Here is a 25,121-nt window from a genome sequence, read left to right as displayed (position 1 = left end):
CTGTGTGATCTTTGGGCTGGAATGAGTCATCAAACCTTCGGAACTTCTCTATCTCCGTTATTATATGCGAAGTTGCTCCAGTGTCGACCATGAGTCCCCTGTGCTTCAGGCCAACAAGTTGAGATTCACTCACTTTGAATGGGTAAAACTGTTCGTCAAAGTTGTCATTTGCTGCTTGTTTCACTTTGTCCCTCTTTTTGCGTCGACAGGATGCATCTTTGTGTGTCGAGCTTTTATAATATCCACACCACTGTGTCAGTCTTCTCTGGTGCTCATTTGGACACACACTAGCCTTATGTCCCTTTCCGCCACATGTGTAACATGTAATATCTTGACATGTGTTTCTTTCTCTGCCTCTCCAATTTGGGACAGGTGCAGCCACTTCCATGATGTTGTCGTCAGAACCAGTGCAAAACGTTTCTGTGTCGTGAAAACATTTTAGTTTTGTCTTTAAGTCGGAAAAAGTTACCAATTATCATCTCGAGTGACATGGATGGAAAATGACTTATAAGCCCCAGGTAGTCCTTTCAACACCATGGCAATTAAGAGTCCATCACTGAGTGTTTCTTTAGCATTTCTTAGTGCTATTATTGGCGTCTCGGCCCGAATAATATAGTCCGTGACACTATCACTTGTAGCTTTCTGCAGGGATGTTAACTCAGTGTACAGGCTTATAATATGTGACCTTCCCTTACCGGCGTAATGGTCCCTTAATATCTTTAGGGCTTTTCTCCCGTTGTCAGGTGCCTCTCTCATAATAAGGGATAAATTTTTGTCGTCCAAAAACCGAACCATTTCGGCATACGCCTCTTCGTTCTTCGGAGTATCAACCTCCACGTTGCCCGCGGAGGGTTCCGTGAGAATAGTTTGTTTTAGCCCCAGCAGCCACATGTGAGCTAACAGCCTCGTCTCCCACAGCTCGTAGTTTCACTCGTCTTCGTCAAAGCAATGTCTCTGCCACCGGTTACTGACATCTCGCCTGGGCCCATAACCTGTTGGCGCAGCCATCTTGCGTGGAATAACTTTTGTTATTTTATCTTTTCAAAAGAAACACGCTTCTCCCTTCAGTTACCATGGAACCGGAAGAAGAAAAATTTTGACACACACATATTTAGTCTGAACAGTGCAGTGACGTATGAGATGACATGTCAACAACACCTCACCAGGGTGGCATCCGGGAGGCATCCGGATCAGATGCTACTGCCACATCACCTGGCTCCTCTCAATGCGAAGGAGCAGCAGTGCAACACTGAGCCCCCCCGACCCACATGTCATAGGTGAGGGTAGGAACGTAGATTAGCTGGTAAACTGAGAGCTTTGCCTTTCCACTTAGCTCCCTCTTTACCACAATTGACCCATACAAAGCCCGCATCACTGCAGATGCTGCACTATCCCCCTGTCAAGATCCAACTCCATTCTTCCCCCACTTGTGAACAAGACCCCAAGATACTTAAACTCATCCACTTGGGGCAGGATCTCATCCCCAACCCGGAGAGGGCACGCCACCCTTTTCCAACTGAGGACCATGGTCTCAGATTTGGAGATTGCTGATTCTCATCCCAGCCGCTTCACACTCGGCTGCGAACAACTCCAGTGAGAGGTGGAGATCACGACTTGATGAAGCCAACAGGACTACATCATCTGCAAAAAGCAGAGATGTGATGCTGTGGCCACTAAACCGAGCACCCAGTATGCCTCGGCTGCGCCTTGAGGTTTTATCCATAAAGTTCTGAACAAAATCGTGTCAAAGGGCAGCCTTGGCGGAGTCCAACTCTCACTGGAAATGAGTCCGACTAATTGCCGGCAATCCGGATCAAACACTGACACCGGAACACATCATCCGGTCCCCTTTCTTAAAACAGGGAATTACCACCCTCGTCTGCCAATCCAGAGGCAGGCATGAGGATTTCGGCAAGTATGGTAACTGATCTTTCCGTTCCGTTGATTTTTGTCCTGGGAAATGATTTTATATTCATATTCTGCACCTCAGCTTTATCACCTCACCTTCGGCAATAAATTCTTCAGATATATTCCACTTTTGGAACGTCTTTAGGGACATAGTCTCTTGTCTTTTACGCTTAGCAACCGACATGTTTGACTAGCGTTTGAATGACCCGGATATGAATAACTCGACCTTGCGCATGCGTAGCGCAGAAGCGGAAACCGGTGCCGTTTGTAAACCACACTGACAAAGCTGGGCGTTTTAATCATTAAAAACAAAGGGGTTCATGTAGCTTCGTTTTATACAGATTGTTGTATTTCGTTGAGAACTTGTTTTACATTTCACACGTGGGCGAATTTTATTTAAAGTAAGCCCTGAGATATGGGAAACGGACTTTCGGTTCCGTGTTTTCTCAGGCTGGGTAACGACACGGTAACGGAACGATCGTTTCCGTGAAATGCTCACGCCTGCAGAGGCACTGTCCCCAATGTCCACGTGATGTTGCAGAGGCGTGTCAACCAGGACAGCCCCACAACATCCAGGGCCTTTAGGAATTCCGGACAAATGTCATACACCCCCAGGGCCCTGCCACCAAGGAGCTTTTTAACCATCTTGATGACCTCAACCCCAGAGATAGAAGAGCCCGCCGCAGAGAACCCAGAATCAGCTTCCTCATGGGAAGGCATTTTGGTGGAATGAAGGAGGTCTTTGAAGTATTCTCCCCACCAACGCCATGTATTTCGACTTTGAAAAGTTTGATAAAGAAAATCACCACACAAAAACAGCGTGTCGACTTGTGGGATCTTTGCCTGATACAGTATTTACCTTTGAGAGATGATCCTCAACAAAGTGTGAAAACTAAGCAAAAATATAATAATTTGAGAGGGGGGCTAATTAATACCTCATCATGGCATGGTATTTTGTGGAACAGAACATCGAATGGGGTTCAACTGACCGCAAAGATATGAGGGTTGAAGAAACGTACCTTCATCAATAATGGTCCCCTCCCTCGGCTTGAGTTTCGTTTCCACTTCATTGAAGTCAATGTTGTTAATTATTAGGCAGAGTCCAGGTTTGACTGCATTCATGTTATATGTTTTCAATGCCTACAGAGACACTTAATATGACTATCAAAAGATGACGTGATCAGATTAATACTTTGTGCATGTCTACACACACCTCATCACTTGTGTTTGTTGACTCTTGAGTGCCAAAAGAGGCTTGCCCATCTTCGGTTGTCACTGTGGGGAAGATTAGCATAAGATGGAAAGTCCATAAGGACTTTGAATAATACAGTGGAATACAGTGGAACCTCCAAATTCTACCTCTAAATTAATTCTAAATTCTACCTCAAAAATCACACATAAAATAGGAGCTTAAAAAATAATCATTTGTGACATCATATCAAATAGTTTTGCTTATTTTAGTGAGCATTTGCAGGATCAATCTCTGTTTCTTTCGGCTTGTCCTGTTAGGTCACCACAGCGTGCCATCGATAAATTTTCCATTTTCACTACATTCACACTAGAAATAGAAATATTATTAGTAAAATCATGGCGGCTTGGTGGTTCAGCTGGTAAAATGTTGGCCTCACAGTTCTGAGGTCCCAGATTTGATCCCGGCCCCGCCTGTGTGGAGTTTGCATCTTTTCCCCGTGCCTGCATGGGTTTTCTCCAGGCACTCCGGTTTCCCCCCACATCCCAAAAACATGCAACATTAATTGGACACTCTAAATTGCCCCTACGTGTGATTGTGAGTGCGGCTGTTTGTCTCTATGTGCCCTGCGATTAGCAACCAGTTCAGGGTGTACCCTGCCTCATTGACAGCTGGGATAGGCTCGGGCACTCCCCACGACCCTTGTGAGGATAGGCGGCAAAGAAAATGGATGGACGGATAGTAAAATCAGACATGCAAGCAACAAAGGCATGAAAAAGGTAACCAAAAAAACTTGTAGTGGGGGTCTCTGCTTTTTTGTTTTGGCCTCGAACTTGACCCAGCCCCTCCACCTGATGCCTGCTTCAAGCTATGCCACATGAATAGCATCCTTCTCTTTCAGCAGCCTCATTCTGGAAAAGAACTGACTACAATCTTTGTCTGTTTGACTTCATTTTTCACTATTACCAACTTCAAAGGCCAATCCCGAATGCATCCTCCAAGAAAATATTAAGTATATTATTTTTCTAGTTTTATTGGCCATTGCTAAATTTGAAGTGAATTCGTTGTGTGTTGTGACACACTCCCTAACATCGCTCTGTCGTTTAATACATTTAACTTTAACATCTGTAAACTAATTAGATAAATGTAGGGATGTTTCCTGACTATTACAAGAGCATGACCGACGGATCAACTATTGTCGCACAAGTTATCTGCAGTTCGCTGTTCCACTGGGATAACAACCAGGGCCATGAGCCGCAGCACCTCAACGCGAAAATACAAAAGAACAGTGCAACACATATAGGACCGGCTGATCTGATGAGCAAAAATGTTGCTTAAACTGGCGGGACAGCCCCCCAGTATAAGCGGGGGGTCCATATATACAGTGAAGAAAAGAAGTATTTGAACACCCTGCTATATTGCAAGTTCTCACACTTAAAAATCAAGGTGGGGTCTGAAATTTTCATCGTAGGTGCATGTCCACTGTGAGAGAGATAATCTTCGATGAAAAATTCAGAGAACATGCAATATAGCAGGGTGTTCAAATACTTATTTCACTGTATATGTGTGTGCCCGTGTGTGTGTGTGGGGGGGGGGGGGTGTTATATGTATGAGTGTGCTTAAAGCTCAAGTGTCGTCAAACGGATGATTTTTGGTATATTATTGATGAAAAACCCACAGCCAATATGGTCCCATGTGTTTTTTCACCACAAAACATGATTTTGACGTATACAGCTTTTTGTAACTCCCGCCATGAAAATCCTCTTAGGAATTTGTTGTCAAGAAGAAGCAGGAAGTGACGTAGATGACACCGGAGCCCCATTGTGGACTCGTTTGTTTCCATTAGTTTTACCTCAGCGAAGGTAGCTCATTGTTCCTTCTTGTTAGCCAAAATGCCAGCTCATTGCATTGCTGGACATTGCTTGAATACTCGGGAGAATGGAATTATCCTTCATAAGTCTGAAAGAGACCCTGTTCGTTATGAAAATATGGATTGCACGGGTGCAGAGGACGAGAGCTTTGTGGGTTCCAAATAACAGGTAGGTGTGTATACAGCTACTAAAAAAAAAAAAAAAATGTTTGGGGCGGACCACGTAATCGGTCTCTCTCATAACGTAGCAAAAGATCCGCGTATGAAATGTGTTGATGTGCGCATACAGCTACTAAAAAAAATAATAGTTTGGGGCGGACCATGTAATCGGTGTCTCTCATAACGTAACAAAAGATCGGCGTATGAAATGTGTCGATGTGCGCGACGCCCAGCCAACAATGTCTCATTTAGCCTGCAACATAGTTCGGCTCCACCCCTTCCTTATATAGCATGGCGAGCCAAAACTTAGTCACACCGGCTGCGAAGGCTGCGCGTCGGGCTTTGCAACGGGGGCGGCTCTGAAGAACCCAGCCGAGAATGCGTTACTCAGTCGCGTGGGAGCATGAAGCGCACCGGCTCGACTGTGAACACAAAGCATCACCGCTCGGCTCCGTTATAAGCCACACCGGCCGGCTGCGATGAGCATCCATGGCTCATCTCCGCCGCGGAAGTGGATCGGATGGGATGCGGTTTGGCCGTGATAGCATATCATCTGAATATGGCTCGAAACAATAGTGTAATATTGCCCTGAGTACTCGAAACAATAGTGCAATATTGCCCCGGTAACTTCACTCGGTTGTGTGGTGTTGTCCTTTTCGAAAAGAGCTTCCATGTCAGAAGGGGCGTTGGAAAATCTGAATATCTCTGTTGTTCGGCTTCCATAGGAGCAGGCACTGCGCATTTTCAACGGCGGAACTGACGATGACGTTAAGGACAGATGACGCAACTAATATGGCGACCACTTGGATGTCGAGGGACACTCAATTGCGCAACTTTGTGCATGGATGACGCGCTCTCCGCTCACTTTTTTTTTTCGTATAGACATTGAAGTGAATACTGTTATATGTATTTTTCATTACAATATCTATTTTAGAATGTTTATAGTGATGTCACCCCCACTTTAAGTTGTGTGTATGAAAGGTAATCCTGAATCCTCAAATGTATGGGACAAGTTGCATCTTCCCGTCTGCCCACTCCATTGTACAATGTATACCCACTATGTCGAGGTCCATTTTTTTGCATTCCCACTATATTGCTGATTTCTAAATACCACACCACCGGGCCCTGCCTCTCAATGGCATCTGGATTTATCAAACACAAACACGAGAATGTGTACTGTATTTTATGCACTTTTGTGGCAAATATTTATAATGGGTTTAAAAAGCATGTTTTGATCATTTAAAGTGTATTTTAATATGATTAAGTGTGTTTAAAGTGTAAGAAAGGGGAAATCCAAAAAAAAAAATAAAAATAAAGGGGGTCTGGATTGTATCGCCTGCCCAATATTGAAGCTTCCACTGTAAAGTATTATTATACAAAATGGTAAATAGAAGTTTATAGTTACATGTTGTGTTGACATGGCTACTTTCTTCAGTAGTCATTGCTCTCAGTCCACGTGACAGGTGCTCGTCATCATCTAAAACACCCCCGACACTCACAATCTCTATGGACACATTAAATAAGGTTAAAAAAATCGTCCTAGAGGAAGCACTGCGATTGTGACTCAAACTGTCATACACCTAAGCCAACACGTGCATTACCCACACAATTGTAGGAAGAATACAAAGAACAAAAAACAAGAGAACAAACAAGAGAGATATCACACTTTGATGCAATCATCATGACAACCTAGATATGCTCTTCCCTCAGCCGATGATGGCAGTTCTTTGGAAAAGCACAAAAGAATGTTTTGAAACAATCTTAGATATAATTGTATTACTTGTTGAAATGACAAAATATGCAGTTACATGGAGTGTTATTATCTATACCTGACAGTTTGTTTGATCTGGGAATCTCAGGCTCAAAGGACTGGCTGACCTGCTCAGAAACATCACAGATAAGATTTCATATCGCTCATTCTTTTAGGTGGCCTCGTGGGTCAACAGAAATGCCATCATAAAGACAGAAAGAATATAGGTGTGCATGCAGCAATATTTAATAGCTTACTTGGGTTTGTCCAAAAGAAGATGATTTGGATTCCAGTGGAGGCGTTTGTTCAGGTACAGGGCAGTTGCAATTCACTGGAGTTTGAAATAGAAACAGCTGAATTCTGGTCCATGGAATAATCAAATCTCTTTTTTTTTGTATTTTGTGACATTTCATCAAGCACATTCACATGTGCCTTTTCTTACCGTCACCTTCCTTAAACTTGACTATCTTTTTTTTTAACACCGGGCATACACTCTTAATGATATCTTCCAATAAGCCCATGTTGGTGTTCCTGAGAAGGTCCATGTGCTCCATTTCCAAGAAGAGCTCCAGCGTTGTTTGCTAAAATCAAGCACAATTCCAAATTAATTTAGTCAGTCAAGCACACAAAGACAAAATGAGAACACTCGCAATTACCGTAATTTCTCGAAAATAATGCACAAATTATTCCCAAAATATTTTCAAAATGTCAATACAGCGCATTATATTTAGGTACGGATGAAAAATGAAAAATACAATCACATTGTATAGTCGTATACAGGTACATAGATTGGTTAAAAAAAAGGTTTACATATAAATTTTGATACATTTGATGTCTCATGTTACACATTTAATGATCGTTAACATAGCATATTTGTTGCTACTGTACCAAACATCAGAAACAACTGCCGTGAGTTTGTTTTAACTTAAACGAAGATGAAAAATGCCGACTACAAGGGCTAGTTGTGCGGCCGCTTTTAAAAGAAATGTTTCACCACTCCGGCCTATGACGCGGCCAAACTGGAAGAAAAACAATGTGAGCGGAAACTACGTAGTACGATCGTACCATCATTTTAAAAAAGGGATAGTGCACACAATTGCTCGCTTTTGTGCAAGTGCCCATTATGCTCATTTCTACGTAGTTTAAGCTTTCGTTTTGATCGCGACCTGATGCTATGAAGAGCTGTTACAGATTGTAGCCAAACGGGGGCAAGAGGCTGAGCTGTTAGGATGGTGGATTTTCCCTCAAAGCACTGACAATCATGAGAAATAAAGGGAACCAAGACTCTTGGGATTCAAAAAATGTTTCCTAACAAACGCCATGGATGGCATAGAGGATGACAAGATGGGATCATCATTCATGAATGCAGGAATTACCAGAACTAGACCAATTCATCAATGGTGAGTTTGACAGTGAGACACCAAAGGTAGCTACGGTGGATATTTTTCAGATTGGAGATGAGTCAGATGCTTCTTTTGAAGTCTTGGTCAAGGATGTGTAATGTAGTGAATAAACTGCACCATGCAGAAACGTTTTATGCACAAATATTTACTGCAAAAATGTTTTAAGTTAAACAGTGTTAAATACTGTAGTTTGTTTAATTAAGACTGTAATATGTGTTATCAACAGTATGAATAAAATGTTGTGCCATCATTGAGCATTTATTTTAGTTGGTTGAGGGGTTTTGTTCCGACAATTACAGGGACCAGGACAAGCGTGTCCTGTGGCCTGTCCCAAGATATATATTACTGCTGCATCAGTACATGCACAAATATTATTATTATTAATGATTGTTGTACAGATGATTTTTTTGAAAACCAATACAAGTGCAAACAATAAAGTACAAACCTAGCAAAATAAAAATACAGATAATTGCTAATATTTTGAGCATATGGATAGCAGCAAATTGGTGGTGCGCATTATACATTGGTAGAAGGGTTTTCCTGATTTTTTTTTTTTAGGTCAAATTTGGGGGTGGGCATTATACTTCAGGATGCATTATACTCGAAAAATTAGAGTAGCTGCTGCAGTCCATAATTGACACACAGACGAGCACACTCAAAGGATCAGCCAACCCAAATCCAGCTCATGACAACACTGCCCCGTAAAGGCACACCTCCGGGGATGGGTAGTAACATGCTACATTTACTGTTACAATTACTCAAGTAACATTTTCCATAAACTCTGCTTGTCGGAGTACTTTAAATAATGCACTGTCCTTTTTACTTTCTGTGAAAAAGGATCGCTACATTTACACCATTACAATAACTGACATGCCGCTCACTACTATTACTATTTGTTCATTCTTGCATGTGCTGGTCCATTTTTAGATTCCATCTTCAACTTCCCCATAGGGTGCCTGTAGTGCCAATCAAAAGGGATCATCAATGTCATTTGACCTCAATTCACCAATGAGACAACAATGCAGTCACATGACCCCACCCATAGCAAACGGCTTCTTCATTATTCATTTAACCGAATAAACAAATATTTCTCAGGAACAGGGTTCAAATCCCGCCTCTGCCTATGTGGAGTTAGCATGTTCTCCCCCGTGCCTGCGTGGGCTTTCTCCGGCAACTCTGATGTCCTCCCACGTCTCAAAAAATGCATGGTAGATTGATTGAAGTCTAAATTGCCCATAGGTGTGAGTGTGAGTCCGAATGGTTGTTTATGTTTGCCATGCGATTGGCTGCAAACCAGTCTAGGGTGTACCCCACCTCTTGCCCTAAGTATGATGGGATAAGCTCCAGCACTTCTGTGACCCTTGTGAGGATAAGCGGCTGAGATAATGGATGGACGGATGGATGTTTTGGTAGGGCTCATGTTTTGTTGGTTTTTGAGCAATTTAATTTAAATTGGAAATGCTGCTATGTGTGTGGTGACTCCCATACATTATGACTTTTTTTGATGTTCATGTTCTGATTTTAAAAAAGAATAATCCAAAGTGACTCACAAGTTACTCTTTACTTCTACTGTAATAGCTTTTTCATTGAGTACTTTCTTCCTCAATGAAACATCTGGATGACTACTTTTTACTTTTACTTGAGTCATACTATTCTAAAGTAAGAGTACCTTGACCTGAGTACTTTATTTGGCTACTCTGCCCAACTCTGCACACATCAAAAATGCAAATACTACATTACATACAGTAATTTTACTTTATAAAATCCACTTACCATATTCTTTACATTCTCTTTTGGTGTGTTTTATTATGCAGTAATAGAATACAATTCCTTTTTTATCCAGCCATCCATTTTCTTAGCTGCTTATCCTCAAGTTGGTCGCAGGAGTGCTGGAGCCTATCCCAGCTGTCAACGGGCAGGAGGCAGGGTACACCCTGAACTGGTTGCCAGCCAATCGCAGGGCACATCGAGACAACCAGCCGCACTCGCAATCACACCTAGGAGCAATTGAGAGTGTCCAATTAATGTTGCATCTTTTTGGGATGTGGGAGGAAACCGGACTGCCCGGAGAAAACCCACGCAGACATGGGGAGAACATGCAAACTCCACACATGCGGGTCTGGGAATGAACCCGGGACCTCATAACTGTGAGGCTAACACTTTCCAGCTGATCCACCGTGGCCCCCAATTCTTTTTTTAATTGAAGACAATTTTTGTTTTTTTGTGGGTGGACAAAAGACATAAAATGGATGCTTAATCTAAGTTTTGTGGCTGTTAGTTAGAAATACATGGGGATTATTGAAATAGTGCTGTTCTCAGACTAATGGTCAACTAGTGACCAACAGCATGGCGCAGTCAGATTCCGGCCTGTCATTCAAACAGTCTAGTGGACTGTACTTCTTTAACACTTCATGATTGCCATCACGACTGAGTCATTAATAATACCTATTGTGAAAAGGAAATCACTAAACAGCAGCACATCACACTGCAAGAAAACAATGTCATTTCTCAGTATGCTGAAATAAGGAAATCACACTTACGCATTGTTCCAATTTCCTCCGTGGAATCTTTTCACGGAGTAAGAACTTCATGGCTTTCAAGTTTTCAGTGGTAATATCCACCGAAAGGTCGTACAACAGCTTCCTGAAGAATTTGTACAAATGAACTTGTCTGGGTAACTGGCCCTCAATTAGAAAGTATGACTTGACATATGACAGTATAAGTACAGAAATACATCAGTGAGTCCATGTTTGAAGAGGATTTAGAGTACTTAGAGTAAGTCAGACTTTCATGATGAATTTTCAAATATAGAATGAATCTGTACTGAGAGGTGCTGATAAAGAAAAAATTGGCAAGCAGGACCATTAACGTTTTGATATCCCCAAAACCAATTGTGGGTCGTCTTGGGCATTGTTTGAGCGATTTTTTGTTCAATTCCAAACGATTCTTGTTTTTGATTCTTTTAGGGGCCTGGGTCAAAAAAGACATTGAGATGCTTTTTAAATAGTAATGCCACTTAGTAATGCCACTGCTACGTGCGGTAGAAAATGAATTCATGTTTGGGCATTCATATGCAGCTCTCCCTTGCTCCAAGACTAATTTCTCCTTTAAGGGGACAAATAAAAATAAATCTTGAACCTTGATTATTATCCATTAAAAAAAAGCTGAATTTTTGATAAGTGCAACTGTACCTTATGATCTGACAAATGTTTGGAAATAGCCCACCTGAAAGGAGCGATGAGGTGGATGGTCAGAGGCGTTTGGAGCTCCAAGTCCCGGATGAGACTGTGTTGTTCGACGATGAGGAGAAGCTCGGTGAGCAGGTGAGGTCGTTCAGGTGTGAGGTAGTTCTGGTCGGCCAGGATGGAGAAGAGATCACTAGCCGTGTCCACAGAGTCTGAGCGTGAAGCTCGAAGTAGTTCAGTACAAAGGAACACAAAAGCGCTGACATCATCTTTCCTCAGGTTATTTCCTGCAGTCAGAAGCAGCCTCTGGAAATCCATGTCCTGGACTAAAACACAGGTTGTCGTTTAGCAAAAGTGATTCTTTGTTTTTTATGTTTTAAAACCTAGTGGGGGATAGGGCCTTACAGACCTTGAATTGATCTGTGAATTGTATTTTTTTCTGATTAATATTATTATGCGCCACGGTGGATCAGGTGTAGACTGTTGGCCTCACAGTTCTGAGGTCCCGCCCGCATGGAGTTTGCATGTTCTCCCTGTGCCTACTTGGGTTTTCTCCAGGCACTCCGGTTTCCTCCCACATCTCAAAAACATGCATTAATTGAAGACTCTAAATTGTCCCTAGGTGTGATTGTGAGTGCGGGTGTTTGCCGCGATGTGCCCTGCGATTGGCTGGCAACCAGTTCAGGGGGTACCCCACCTCCTGCCCATTGCTAGCTGGGATAGGCTCGAGCACTCCCGTGACTCTTGTGAGGACAACCGGCTATGAAAATGGATGGATGGATGGATGGATGGATATGAACTGGATGCAATCAGTTTATTTATGCAATGACAACACTCCTCCAAATAAGTCTGGAATTCATAAAAATACCTATAAGCATTGAAATAATATGTGCTATAGCAACAAAAAAAATACTATTTCTCACTGAATTAAAACATAACCTTAATGGGTTATTGTGCCACTTATACAGAAGCCAAAGTTAGCTTAGCTGCTATGTGTTGCATTTGGTCCAAAAATAAGTTTTTTTTGTTAGGGGTGGTGGTGTAAAACTAATTGTAAGATTAGAGAAAAACATTCTAATTCTAATTCCATTCTAATTCCTTTTAACTCCCACGACCCTCGAGAGAATAAGCGGCTAAGAAAATGGATGAATGGGCAATATTATTATCATTATCACTATTATTATTATAAAAAGGTGGTAGAATCTACCTTTGAATATTATGGACTCTAGTTTCCAAGATATTTTGTACAATATAAATAAAAAATGACAAAACCTACAATACACATTACGCTAATGGATGGTTGTCCCTTTCGGGGTAGCCACAGCGTGTCATCTCAGATGAACGCACATATATGTTTGGCACAATTTTTACGCCGGATGTCCTTCCTGATGCAACCCTTAATAGACATTACGCTAAAATATACTTAATTGTTTATTTTACTTAACTTTGAAGTTTACATTTAAATTCAAATGTCTGAGTACACAGAAATATTTGTAAATGATTTACTTTCAATGACATAGATGTTTAAGTAATCAACCTAAGGTGGTACGGTGGATGACTGGTTAGTGTTCGCCTCACAGTTCTGAGGACCAGGCTTCAAATGCCGGCCCCGCCTGTGTGGAGTTTGCATTTTCTCCTCTACCTGTGTGAGTTCTCTGTGGGTTCCCTCCCACATTCCAAAAGGGATGTGGGAAGAAATAATTAGCCTACAGTTTGTTAGCCTCATTCTTAGCCACTTCCAAACACAGCTCATTACTATTTTCAACCTCCACAGATGACGATGCAACACAAAAGAAAAATGTAACTGAGTTATTGATTGATGGACTGTAATATCTATCCACTTTCTGACCCACTTATCCTCACGAGGGTTACGAGAGTGCTGGAGCTAATGCCAGCTGTCATCAGGCAGGTGGCAGGGTAAACCCTGAACTAGTCGCCAGTCAGTCGAAGGGGACATCAAAACAAACAAGCATTCGCACTCACAATCTTACCTAGGGGCAATTAATACATTTCTGGGATATAGGAGGTGGAAAACCCATGCAAACACGAAGTTTGGCTGGGATTTGAACCCAGGTCCTCAGAACTGTGTGCTCAATGCTCTAGAGCTGCGCCACTGTGCCACCCGGATTGTGATATCCAGTATTCAATTCATCTATCATTGCCAGTGACAACCAGTGACAAGCAGAACAAATAAATGCTATACCATTCGGTAGGAATGTTTCAAAAAATCCCCAGAATTACCACCTTTTTTCTTTCCATTTTTGAAAATGTTGACATTGGTCCATGAGATCGCAGTAGCTACATTCAAACCCCCTGTTGCCAGTCAAACAGCACAACAAGTCGTGGCGTCCTTCAAGTATACAGTATCATCTTGTTGAATTACAGGCTCGATTTAGATTTTTGAGTGAGTCGATTTGTGAGTAAACTGAGGCGAGATTAGCATTATTTAAGAATTCCCAATTTCCAACTTTCTGGATATTTTTGTCTGGTGGTGTGCAAGGAGATTTTTGTCATATAAAATGGATGCCATAGCGCAATACTATTTAGGATTCGATACATACTGCTCCCAGGATTCGTGGTCACATTGAGTCTTTTGCCAGTCTAAAATCTAAAGTGTTAAAAAAAAAATCGAATCTCGAATTTTAAAAAATACGTGTACTTTTTCTCCAGTCATTATCGTCCGCATTTTTTTTTGATTTAACGTTAGCAATGTGGTAACGTCGTATTGATAGCTAGTGATTTATTTTTAATACACGCCATCAAAAGGAGGAATTCCATATAGGTGTATATAGGTGTTTGTACTTTTGTACGACAGTACATTTTAGAGTTTGGACTATTTTACCTGTAAGTAAAGGAATCGAATCCGTACTTTGGCTACCGAAGTGTTTTTAATACATTTAGGTATGTGATGGAATGTGAGTACAGTGCATACTTAAAATAATAATAATCATAATAATAATTAAAAAGGTTCAATAACTAGGTGCACACCACATATACAGTGTATCTTCCTAAACTGTCCTAGCAAACGTTACGCGTTTACTTCGTCTAAAAACTATTTTGCCTGAGCAAGTAAACTTGGCTAAAAACTCTTTTACCTGAGCAAGTAGACTTGGCTTTCACTCGGAGTAGAACAGACGCAAAAAGTACATTAACGTCGAAACGACAAATAATTTCCGGACTAAAAATATTCTGAATTTGCACGTAGCAAGTCGTTTCTGTGAAATACAAGTCACGAAAAAAAGGAACGAGTCGAAAGTGAAAGTAACCTTGTCGCGTGACACGCCTAACAAGTCAAAGAAAAAAAATCACGTGTACTAATAAAGATTTGGAGAGGAAAAAACGGGAAAGAAAATGTTGAGCTCCCCAACATTTGCAATGGCATTTTTATGTACAGTGAAGAAAATAAGTATTTGAACACCCTGCTGTATTGCAAGTTCTTCCACTTAGAAATCATGGAGGGGTCTGAAATTTTCATCCGAGGTGCATGATCACTGTGAGAGATAATCTAAAAAGAAAAATCCAGAAATCACAATGTATGATTTTTTTAACAATTTATTTTTGTGATACAGCTGCAAATAAGTATTTGAACACCTGAGAAAACCAATGTGAATATTTGGTACAGAACTCTTTGTTTGCAATTACAGAGGTCAAATGTTTCCTGTAGTTTTTCCCCACGTTTGCACACACTGCAAGAGGGATTTTGGCCCACTCTTCCAGACAGATCTTCTCGAGATCAGACAGGTTTCTAGGCTGTCGCTGAGAAACACAGAGTTTCAGCTCCCTCCAAAGATTTTTTGTTGGATTTAGGTCTGGAGACTGGCTAGGCCATGCCAGAATCTTGATGTGGTTCTTACGGAGCCACTCCTTGGTTTTCCTGGCTGTGTGCTTCGGGTCATTGTCATGTTGAAAGACCCAGCCGCGACCCATCTTCAATGCTCTGACTGAGGGAAAGAGGTTGTTCCCCAAAATCTCACAATACATGGCCACAGTCATCCTCTCCTTAATACAGTGCAGTCATCCTGTCCCATGTGCAGAAAAACACCCCCAAAGCATGATGCTACCACCCCCATGCTTCACAGGAGGGATGGTGTTCTTGGGATGTACCTCAGCATTCGTCTTCCTCCAAACACGGTTAGTGGAATTATGACCAAAAACTTCAATTTTGGTCTCATCTGACCACAAAACCTTCTCCCACGACTCCTCTGTGTCATCCAAACAGTCATTGGCAAACTTAAGACGGGCCTTGGCATGTGCCTGTTTAAGCAGTGGAATCTTCCGTGTTAGTGTATTACCAAGTCACTTTGGAAACTGTGATTCCAGCTCTTTTCAGGACATTGACCAAGTCCTGTCATCTAGTCCTGGGCTGATTCCTCATCTTTCAAAGGATCATTGAAACCCCCACGAAGTGATATCTCGCATGTGGCTCCACTCCGATTGAGATTGACTGTCATGTTTAGCTTCTTCCATTTTCTAATGATTGCTCCAACCTTTTTTCACCAAGCTGCTTGGCAATTTCTCCATAGCCCTTTCCAGCCGTGTAGAGTAGTACAATTTTGTCTCTGGTGTCTTTGGACAGCCCTTTGGTCTTGGCCATGTTACAAGTTTGAGTCTTACTGATTGTATGGGGTGGACAGGTGTCTTTATGCAGCTATCAACCTCACACAGGTGCATCTGATTCAGGATACTACATGGAGTGGAGGTGAACATTTAAAGGTGGACTAACAGGTCTTTGGTGGTCAGAATTCAAGCTGATAGCTGATAATGCAGCCCTATGGGGCACAAACCAGTGCAATCTGTAGGCCGGTCCAAGCCTGGATAAATGCAGAGGGTTGCGTCAGGAAGGGCATCCGGCGTAAAAACTGTGCCAAACAAATATGAGCGTTCATCTAAAGAATCCCATACCGGATCGGTCGTGGCCCGGGTTAACAACGCCCGCCCCCGGCACTGCTAACCTGCAGGGCGTCGGTGGAAATTCAGCTACTGTGGGTCGAAGACAAAGAAGAGGAGGAAACCGGATCCAGCGTCAGAAGAAAAAGAGGAATGCACAGAGCCTACAACTGAGTGTAGGGACTTTGAATGTTGGGACTATGACAGGAAAAGCACAGGAGTTGGTTGACATGATGATTAGGAGAAAGGTTGATATTCTGTGCATCCAAGAGAGCAGGTGGAAAGGTAGTAAGGCTAGAAGTTTGGGAGCAGGGTTTAAATTATTCTACCACGGAGTAGATGGGAAGAGAAATGGAGTAGGGGTTATTTTAAAGGAAGAGCTGGCTAAGAATGTCTTGGAGGTGAAAAGAGTATCAGATCGAGTGATGAGACTAAAATTTGAAATTGAGGGTGTTATGTATAATGTGGTTAGCGGCTATGCACCACAGGTAGGATGTGACCTAGAGTTGAAAGAGAAATTCTGGAAGGAACTAGATGAAGTAGTTCTGAGCATCCCAGACAGCGAGAGAGTTGTGATTGGTGCAGATTGTAATGGACATATTGGTAAAGGAAACAGGGGCGATGAAGAAGTGATGGGTAAGTACGGCATCCAGGAAAGGAACTTTGAAGGGCAGATGGTGGTGGACTTTGCAAAAAGGATGGAGATGGCTGTAGTGAACACTTATTTCCAGAAGAGGGAGGAACATATAGTGACCTACAAGAGCGGAGGTAGAACCACGCAGGTAGATTATATTTTGTGCAGACGATGTAATCTGAAGGAGGTTACTGACTGTAAAGTAGTGGTAGGGGAGAGTGTAGCTCGACAGCATAGGATGGTAGTATGTAGGATGATTCTGGTGGTGGGTAGGAAAATTAAGAAGACAAAGGTAGAGCAGAGAACCATGTGGTGGAAGCTGAAAAAGGAAGAATGTTGTGCAGCCTTCCGGAAAGAGGTGAGACAGGCTCTCGATGGACAACCGAAGCTCCCGGAAGACTGGACGACGACAGCCAAGGTGATCAGAGAGACAGGCAGGAGAGTACTTGGTGTGTCATCTGGTAGGAAAGGGGAGAAGGAGACTTGGTGGTGGAACCCCAAAATACAGGGAGTCATACAAGGAAAGAGATTAGCGAAGAAGAAGTGGGATACTGAGAGGACTGAGGAGAGGCGAAAGGAGTACATCGAGATGCGACGTAGGGCAAAGGTAGAGGTGGCAAAGGCTAAACAAGAGGCATATGAAGACATGTACACCAGGTTGGACACGAAAGAAGGAGAAAAGGATCTCTACAGGTTGGCCAGACAGAGGGATAGAGATGGGAAGGATGTGCAGCAGGTCAGGGTGATTAAGGATAGAGATGGAAATGTGTTGACTGGTGCCAGTAGTGTACTAAATAGATGGAAAGAATACTTTGAGAAGTTGTTGAATGAAGAAAATGAGAGAGAAGGAAGAGTTGAAGAGGCAAGAGTGAAGGACCAGGAAGTGGAAATGATTACTAAGGGGGAAGTCAGAAAGGCACTACAAAGGATGAAAAATGGGAAGGCAGTTGGTCCTGATGACATACCGGTAGAGGTATGGAAGCAATTTGGAGAGATGGCTGTGGAGTTTTTGACCAACTTATTCAACAGAATACTAGCGGGCGAAAAGATGCCTGAAGAATGGAGGAAAAGTGTTCTAGTTCCCATTTTTAAGAACAAAGGGGATGTTCAGAGCTGTGGGAACTATAGAGGAATAAAGTTGATGAGCCACACAATGAAGTTATGGGAAAGAGTAGTGGAGGCTAGACTCAGGACAGAAGTAAGTATCTGCGAGCAACAGTATGGTTTCATGCCTAGAAAGAGTACCACAGATGCATTATTTGCCTTGAGGATGCTCGTGGAAAAGTACAGAGAAGGTCAGAAGGAGCTACATTGCGTCTTTGTGGATCTAGAGAAAGCCTATGATAGAGTACCAAGAGAGGAACTGTGGTACTGCATGCGTAAGTCTGGTGTGGCAGAGAAGTATGTTAAAATAGTACAGGACATGTATGATGGCAGCAGAACAATGGTGAGGTGTGCCTTAGGTGTGACAGAGGAATTTAAGGTGGAGGTGGGACTGCATCAGGGATCAGCTCTGAGCCCCTTCCTGTCTGCAGTGGTAATGGATAGGCTGACAGATGAGGTTAGACTGGAATCCCCTTGGACCATGATGTTCGCAGATGATATTGTCATATGCAGTGAAAGCAGGAAGCATGCAGAGGAACAATTGGAAAGATGGAGACATGCACTGGAAAGGAGAGGAATGAAGATTAGCCGAAGTAAAACAGAATATATGTGCGTGAATGAGAAAAGTGGAGGGGGAAGAGTGAGGCTACAGGGAGAAGAGATAGCGAGGGTCGACGACTTCAAATACTTGGGGTCAACAATACAGAGCAATGGAGAGTGTGGTCAGGAAGTGAAGAAACGGGTCCAAGCAGGTTGGAACAGCTGGCGAAAGGTGTCTGGTGTGTTATGTGACAGAAGAGTGTCTGCTAGGATGAAGGGCAAAGTTTACAAAACAGTGGTGAGGCCGGCCATGATGCACGGATTAGAGACAGTGGCACTGAAGAAACAACAGGAAGCTGAACTGGAGGTGGCAGAAATGAAGATGTTGAGGTTCTCGCTCGGAGTGACCAGGTTGGATAGGATTAGAAATGAGCTCATTAGAGGGACAGCCAAAGCTGGATGTTTTGGAGACAAGATTCGAGAGAGCAGACTTCGATGGTTTGGACATGTTCAGAGGCGAGAGAGTGAGTATATTGGTAGAAGGATGCTGAGGATGGAGCTCCCAGGCAAAAGAGCGAGAGGAAGACCAAAGAGAAGGTTTATGGATGTGGTGAGGGAAGACATGAGGGCAGTTGGGGTTAGAGAGGAAGATGCAGGAGATAGGCTAAGATGGCAAAAGATGACACGCTGTGGCGACCCCTAACGGGACAAGCCGAAAGGAAAAGAAGAAGAAGAAGAGGTGTTCAAATAGTTATTTGCAGCTGTATCACACAAATAAATCATTAAAAAAATCATACATTGTGATCTCTGGATTTTTCCTTTTAGATTTTCTCTCTCACAGTGGAGATGCACCTACGATGAAAATTTCAGACCCCTCTATGATTTCTAAGTGGGAAAATTTGTAATATAGCAGAGTGTTCAAATACTTATTTTCTTCACTGTATGTTTTATGTTTGGATGGATGTAGCAACCGCCATTGCCGCTAGGGGCGCAGTTGGTCTGGTTTCGGGAGAAGCGCTACATTTTTGGTTCACAAAACACTTGTACTCTTAAGGCATTTGACGTTAAATTACGCGTTTTGAAGGATTCGAGACCTGGCGCAATGCATTGTGGAGAACCTCAAGGCCATGTGAAATGAACTCGTGCACGGGACGTCACCGTTTTCACGGTTCATATTGCCGGTCAAAAAGAGCTGCTCAACAGTGTGGGAGTCATTGAACCGGAGCAGAATATGCACAATGCCTGAGACTTGTTGCTGTGTTGGTTATCACAATAGACAAGACAGTTCTTCAAAGATACATTCTTATTATACCAGCTGAAAAGACTGATTTCGGCAATTAAACGTGATGGATGGTGCCCAACCAAATACACATGCCTGTGTAGCGATCACTTTATTTCAGTTAGGAATTATTCTTTTCAATCTCAGATAACCAAGAAGTATTTATGATGCCAAGTTGACTCATTTGAGAACAATGCATATTAAAAAAAAACAAAAAAACTTCAGTCACAGAGAGGTTTACTGAGGTGTGTGCATGCGGCTACAATACGCTTCCGTGTACGGAGGAGATGACTCCCTGTCCTAAATATTTTTTCCAATCATAGCAATGAATGCGAGTTTGTGTAAAACCAGGGGTCATTTATTTAAATAGTGGTATTTGTATTGAAAAGATGAGTACTGTATAGAGATCGTGCACGTGATGGATGGTGCTCAACGAAATACACACACCTATGTAACGATCATTTCAGGTAGGAAAACTCAAACTCAAATGATCAAGAAGTATTCATAACAGCAATTTGACTCATTTGAGAACAATGCATATTTAAATAAATAATAAACCGTCCGGGGTAAGCGTGTGGCAGCAATATGCTTCCACGTACGGAGGCTACATTTTTTTTCCAATCATAGTTATTGAATGCTAGTTTGGTTAAAACCAGGGATCATTTATTTAAATATTGGTATTTTTGGATTGAGAAAATCTGAGTGGGTACATCACAATGTGAGATTTATTCCCGATTAAGAACAGATCCAGCAACAAAATAACTATCCGTTCAAACTTTTCTAGGCTTTCAAACTCTTCCGTGTAAATCTTGACTTACTCACCAGATACATGTGTAGATCCAGTTCTCCAAGACAAGCGGAAGCCCATTAACAGTTCAATTTCTTATCGGCGAAAACATCGACTTCGGCATTAAATATGGGTCCTCTGTGCAAAGTGTCTCTTATTTTTCCACGTACCTTTGTACCTTATAATTGTTTAACGGTATCGGACAAAACTCTGGGCGTCGTGCTATAAGACATATTTTTGTTTCATCTCAACGGATTTAGGATTTTTCTGCCCCACTAGATCCTGCATTGCTAGTTATAGTATCTCACTATTTATTTCTTTTGCAGCCTCAAAGTAGTGACAGTACTGACATCTGGACTAACGGTGACTTTCATCTAGTGGCCAACAAACAGTTAGCTGTGGATTTCCCTTGAAATTAAGGAATAAGGTAAATTGTGAACTTTCCCATAAAGTTGTGGACTTTCACTAAGTTTAAGACACCTTTGCTGTCAATCTTTGTAGTAACAGGAACTTTCTAATCTTAAGGAAGTCTCCTTTGTGCTTAGTTTTCATCGGCAAACTTAAGGGAAATTACGTATGTAACCCATTTCTTGTTGGGTTTTGAATAATATTTCATTAAAAGGATGGGATAATTAATCATCTGATGTACTAATGTGTGACCCAAATTAAAAGTTAAAACACAAAAACTGACAGAATATTCATTTTATAGGATTAAACAAGCTGGAACCATTTTTTTCACATTTTTGCAAAAAAAAAAAAATAAAAATTCACATGGTTTTCTTGTACTTTTGAGCATGGAGACCAACAATATTAATAGGTAATCCAAAAAAAGTGTAATTTTCTCATTACCCACAGTTCAAGGAATGATTTGGAACCTAAAATACATTATTTGGACCATTTAAAAAAAAAAAAAAAACCTTAGCGGTCCCTAATGGATGGTTCATTCCTGAAGGAGAGGACTGCTTGAACACATGCCCATCTTTCACAAAACTAACGTTCTGTCTCAACATACATGCAACCCTGTAGTTCAAAATTTTTTGAAGGAAGTTTTAAATCAGTTTTGTGGTTTGCTCAATGTGTTGATCAAATAAAACTTTATTCTCCTTTTGACTATTTCCTTTTATATAAAACAACTTTTTTTTTAAATGCTAACCAATTATGGTTGTACACAGGGTTACCTGGGCCAAGCCACCACTACCCCCGCTGCTGGCCCCTACCTGCTGGCGGTGATGCCCCAGTTACAGGCCTAGAGTTTGCCCGACAAACAGCCGGGGGGGGGCTGCATTCTCTGCTAAACAGCAGCCAAGCGGCGCCACCAACCTACATGAGGTAAGAAGAAGGGAATCACCATCTGATTTTACTCAATATTTAGAACCACCTAATGAGTGTTCGGGCCACAGTGAAAAGAAAAATCAACTCTATCTATCTATCTATCTATCTATCTATCTATCTATCTATCTATCTATCTATCTATCTATCTATCTATCTATCTATCTATCTATCTATCTATCTATCTATCTATCTATCTATCTATCTATCTATCTATCTATCTATCTATCTATCTATCTATCTATCTATCTATCTATCTATCTATCTATCTATCTATCTATCTATCTATCTAATCTGCCTGTTTGTTTGTTTTATAATTGTTAATATTATAATATTCATGTATTTTATTATGATAATTAGAAGTAAGATGGCACACAGACTTTTCTCTCATTGCATGCGACCCTGTTATGAAACCTTTTTGAGGAACATGAGGGAAAAAAGTGAGCTACGCAATTTAGCAAAAATGACGTCTTTTAGCTAATTACTCTGCTCCTGGGTGGGTTTTTTTATGTTGGATGCTGGATGCATACAGTATGTATGTATACACGTTCCGAGACTTGTGAATGTAAACTCAAAAAGCAGAGTGAAATCAGATTCATGCTAAAAGTGTGGCAGATAAAACTAACTAACTAACTAACTAACTAAATAACCCACAGTATGTGCAGTATGTAAATCTGCCTGATATTTGCCAGGTCTATTCCACAATAACTCAGACCCCGATGGAGAGGAGGCATTTTTCATCCCTGTAATTACAAGGGACAGAAAGTTGGTTAAAGAGATATGCCACCAAAAAAAAATGAAAAAAAAACAGAACTAGTAACTTAGTGAGGATAAAACATGAATCTATCAAACCATTGTCTCCAGTTGTCACAAGCTCTTTTTAAAATCAGGTCACTGGGTAAAGAAAGAGTCAGTGTCAGTGAGACGTCAGTACAGGGTGGCTCGTCACAGCGGTGGATCATGTCCGCAGCGGAAGTGGACGTTTATCACCAGGGAGGTGGTTTGGCCGTGATCCGCATGTCATCTAAATATGGCTCGAAACAATAGGGTAATATTGCCCCGGTCACTTCATTCAGTTGTGAGATGTTTTCTCCGAAAAGAGCTTCCGTGTCTAAAGGGCCGTGTCCTACAGTAGGGGCCTTTTCAATGGCGAATGTCCGGGGTGACATCACGGACAGTAAATGCAGCCAATATGGCGACCACTTAGATGTCGAATGAGACTTCCGCAACTTTGCGCATGGATGACGCGCTCTCCGTTCATATTTATTTTTTCGTGTAGACATTGAAATGAATAATCTTATATGTATTTTTCATTTCAATATCTATTTTAAAATGTTTATAGGGATGACACTAGACCTTTAATTTTCTTCTTTTTTCTCCACCATCAGATGTATAGTATTTGAAAAAATACTATAAAATTTTAGCTTCTCCAATTTGTCCTTGTAACCCCCTTATGAAAAAACATCTTTAATGAAGGTTTTCTCTTTCAGTTTGCCTTAACACCATCTGATCTAGGAGCGTGTCAGAGAAAAAGACAAAAAGAAGAAGAGTTAAAAGGAGTCAGTAGTTTATTGACCAGTCCAAGAGTACATGATGCAGTGAGAGAGGAAATTGGTGGACGAGCAGACGACAGACATGGAGGGAACACACTTGCCACCATCCGGGGTGGACAACAATAAGAACCCTGCACGAGACCTCAGTATGTACAGGCACCATTTAGTGTGAACGAGTGAATAAAAACATCGGATGACACACACACACACACACACACACACACACAAAGAAGTGCTCTCATTTGCTTATTCGTCATCGTAAATATGAATCCGTGTCTTTTAGTTGTTGCCGTTGCTCTTTGAAGCAAAACATAATGAGATAAATGAGCGGCCAAACGTGGAAGTCGATGATTAGCGAAAGGTTTTTCAAATTCCAAGTCTTTCCCTTTTGTGCAATATCGCTCCTTTGCATAGTAAATAAAAGTTAAATGGTTTTGTTGTTGACATGCACCTTATGTTTTTTTTAGCATATTTTCTTGCAGATCCTGGGGGACTCCCATATAGAATTATTATAAGCCCATTATACAGTAGTGATTGCATGCAGCGCTTCCTGTAGACTTGATTCCTACTACGAGTCTATGAGAGTAAAAGGCTAAGCCGGATGTGGTGGGGTGTTGATGGGTGAGCCCTGGCTGGACACGGTAGAGGGCAAAGTGCTCCGTGTGCAACATCCATGTTTCACGGTGATTGCTTCTTTGGCTTTTTCTCAACTTTCAATACTGCGACGGGACGGCGTGTCGCACTTGATCTCGCTCGAGCTGACACGCTTCTCTAGGAAGCCATAGGGCGAAGATCCAGAAGTTCTATTTTTGTCCCCAAATCATAATTATTAGTGTTTCAATAGCCCGCCTGCTATAAAACATGCTCATGTCAAACAAAAAAAGAAGTCATCTGAAAATCCTTTCAAAGTTAAAATGCTCAAATTATTTACAATTTTTGACACTATTCACCATATGGCCTGCATCCCACATGCAGTCCACTGTCATATCATCATAGGTTGAATGAGGCTTTTTTTCTCCCCCTCGCCCCGCAGTGCTTTCCTTTCTCTTTGGAAGGATGTATTTTTGCTGAATTTTCACAGCTTACGCAGCCCATGCAGAGCCCGTGGAGAGGAGCTCTTCATGCCAGAGGGCCAGCAAGCAGCGCTGGACGTGTGGAGAATCATGCCAGGTGTGAGAGCAGTGTGGATCCTGACTCGGCACCTGTGCACTGGCACTGAAAAAGGAGGATGCTGGAGGAGCGTTGTCATTCTAGACATCAGGCTTGCGTGTGATGAGTGATGTGAAAAAGCTAAAAGGCTGCGCGAGTCTAATGTCAATACAATGGAATTTGTTAAAATGTCCACTACATTGTTTTTCTTTTTAATATATATTGTTATTCTTATTCAAGTAAGTCTAATGCTGAAGGTCAGCAGGAATAAGTGCAGTCCAGCTGTCAGGTCGCCAACTAAGGAAGCCTCAGAGAAGTCCGTCTGCGATTGGCGTCTGCCCCTTCAGCATTAAATGGCTGTTGCGTTGGGGTCGTACCGCCGCTTCTTCACATTT

The 25,121-nt window shown here is 41.9% G+C and overlaps 2 protein-coding genes and 1 long non-coding RNA gene across 10 annotated transcripts in view; 1 reads left to right on the top strand and 2 right to left on the bottom strand.

Annotated features, from left to right (window-relative positions):
• casp10 (caspase 10, apoptosis-related cysteine peptidase) overlaps positions 1-14,755 on the bottom strand; it is a 22,661-nt gene extending 7,906 nt beyond the window's left edge. For 2 of the 4 annotated variants that reach the window (XM_061840938.1, XM_061840939.1), the window contains exons 1-10: positions 14,560-14,755; positions 11,505-11,790; positions 10,820-10,922; positions 7,319-7,457; positions 7,134-7,207; positions 6,956-7,004; positions 6,816-6,851; positions 6,532-6,630; positions 3,122-3,183; positions 2,928-3,048 (exon numbers count right to left, since the gene is read on the bottom strand). In XM_061840938.1, the coding sequence (XP_061696922.1) occupies positions 2,928-3,048; positions 3,122-3,183; positions 6,532-6,630; positions 6,816-6,851; positions 6,956-7,004; positions 7,134-7,207; positions 7,319-7,457; positions 10,820-10,922; positions 11,505-11,782 (961 nt within the window). In that variant the 5' untranslated portion in view covers positions 11,783-11,790; positions 14,560-14,755. The remainder of the gene's footprint in view (positions 1-2,927; positions 3,049-3,121; positions 3,184-6,531; positions 6,631-6,815; positions 6,852-6,955; positions 7,005-7,133; positions 7,208-7,318; positions 7,458-10,819; positions 10,923-11,504; positions 11,791-14,559) is intronic. The other 2 variants (XM_061840940.1, XM_061840941.1) reach the window with 2 other exon arrangements.
• On the top strand, positions 12,138-23,636 carry LOC133511887 (uncharacterized). 2 transcript variants are annotated; one of them, XR_009798058.1, is made up of 4 exons: positions 12,138-13,868; positions 21,022-21,122; positions 21,868-22,024; positions 23,515-23,636. It is a non-coding gene; the product is annotated as an uncharacterized LOC133511887 (long non-coding RNA). The 2 variants fall into 2 exon arrangements; XR_009798057.1 differs by having other exon boundaries at positions 12,138-14,308.
• LOC133511882 (disintegrin and metalloproteinase domain-containing protein 23) overlaps positions 21,872-25,121 on the bottom strand; it is a 49,580-nt gene continuing 46,330 nt past the window's right edge. For 3 of the 4 annotated variants that reach the window (XM_061840934.1, XM_061840933.1, XM_061840936.1), the window contains one exon: positions 23,575-25,121. In XM_061840934.1, coding sequence (XP_061696918.1) covers positions 25,076-25,121 — 46 coding nt within the window. In that variant the 3' untranslated portion in view covers positions 23,575-25,075. Of the gene's footprint in view, positions 22,016-23,574 lie in introns of those variants that run through there. The other variant, XM_061840935.1, reaches the window with a different exon arrangement.

This window comes from Syngnathoides biaculeatus, chromosome 14 (genome assembly GCF_019802595.1).
Source record: "Syngnathoides biaculeatus isolate LvHL_M chromosome 14, ASM1980259v1, whole genome shotgun sequence".
In the NCBI taxonomy this organism is placed as follows: domain Eukaryota; kingdom Metazoa; phylum Chordata; class Actinopteri; order Syngnathiformes; family Syngnathidae; genus Syngnathoides; species Syngnathoides biaculeatus.
Note: the sequence above shows the minus strand (reverse complement) of the source record. Positions and strands in the feature narration are given on the sequence as shown.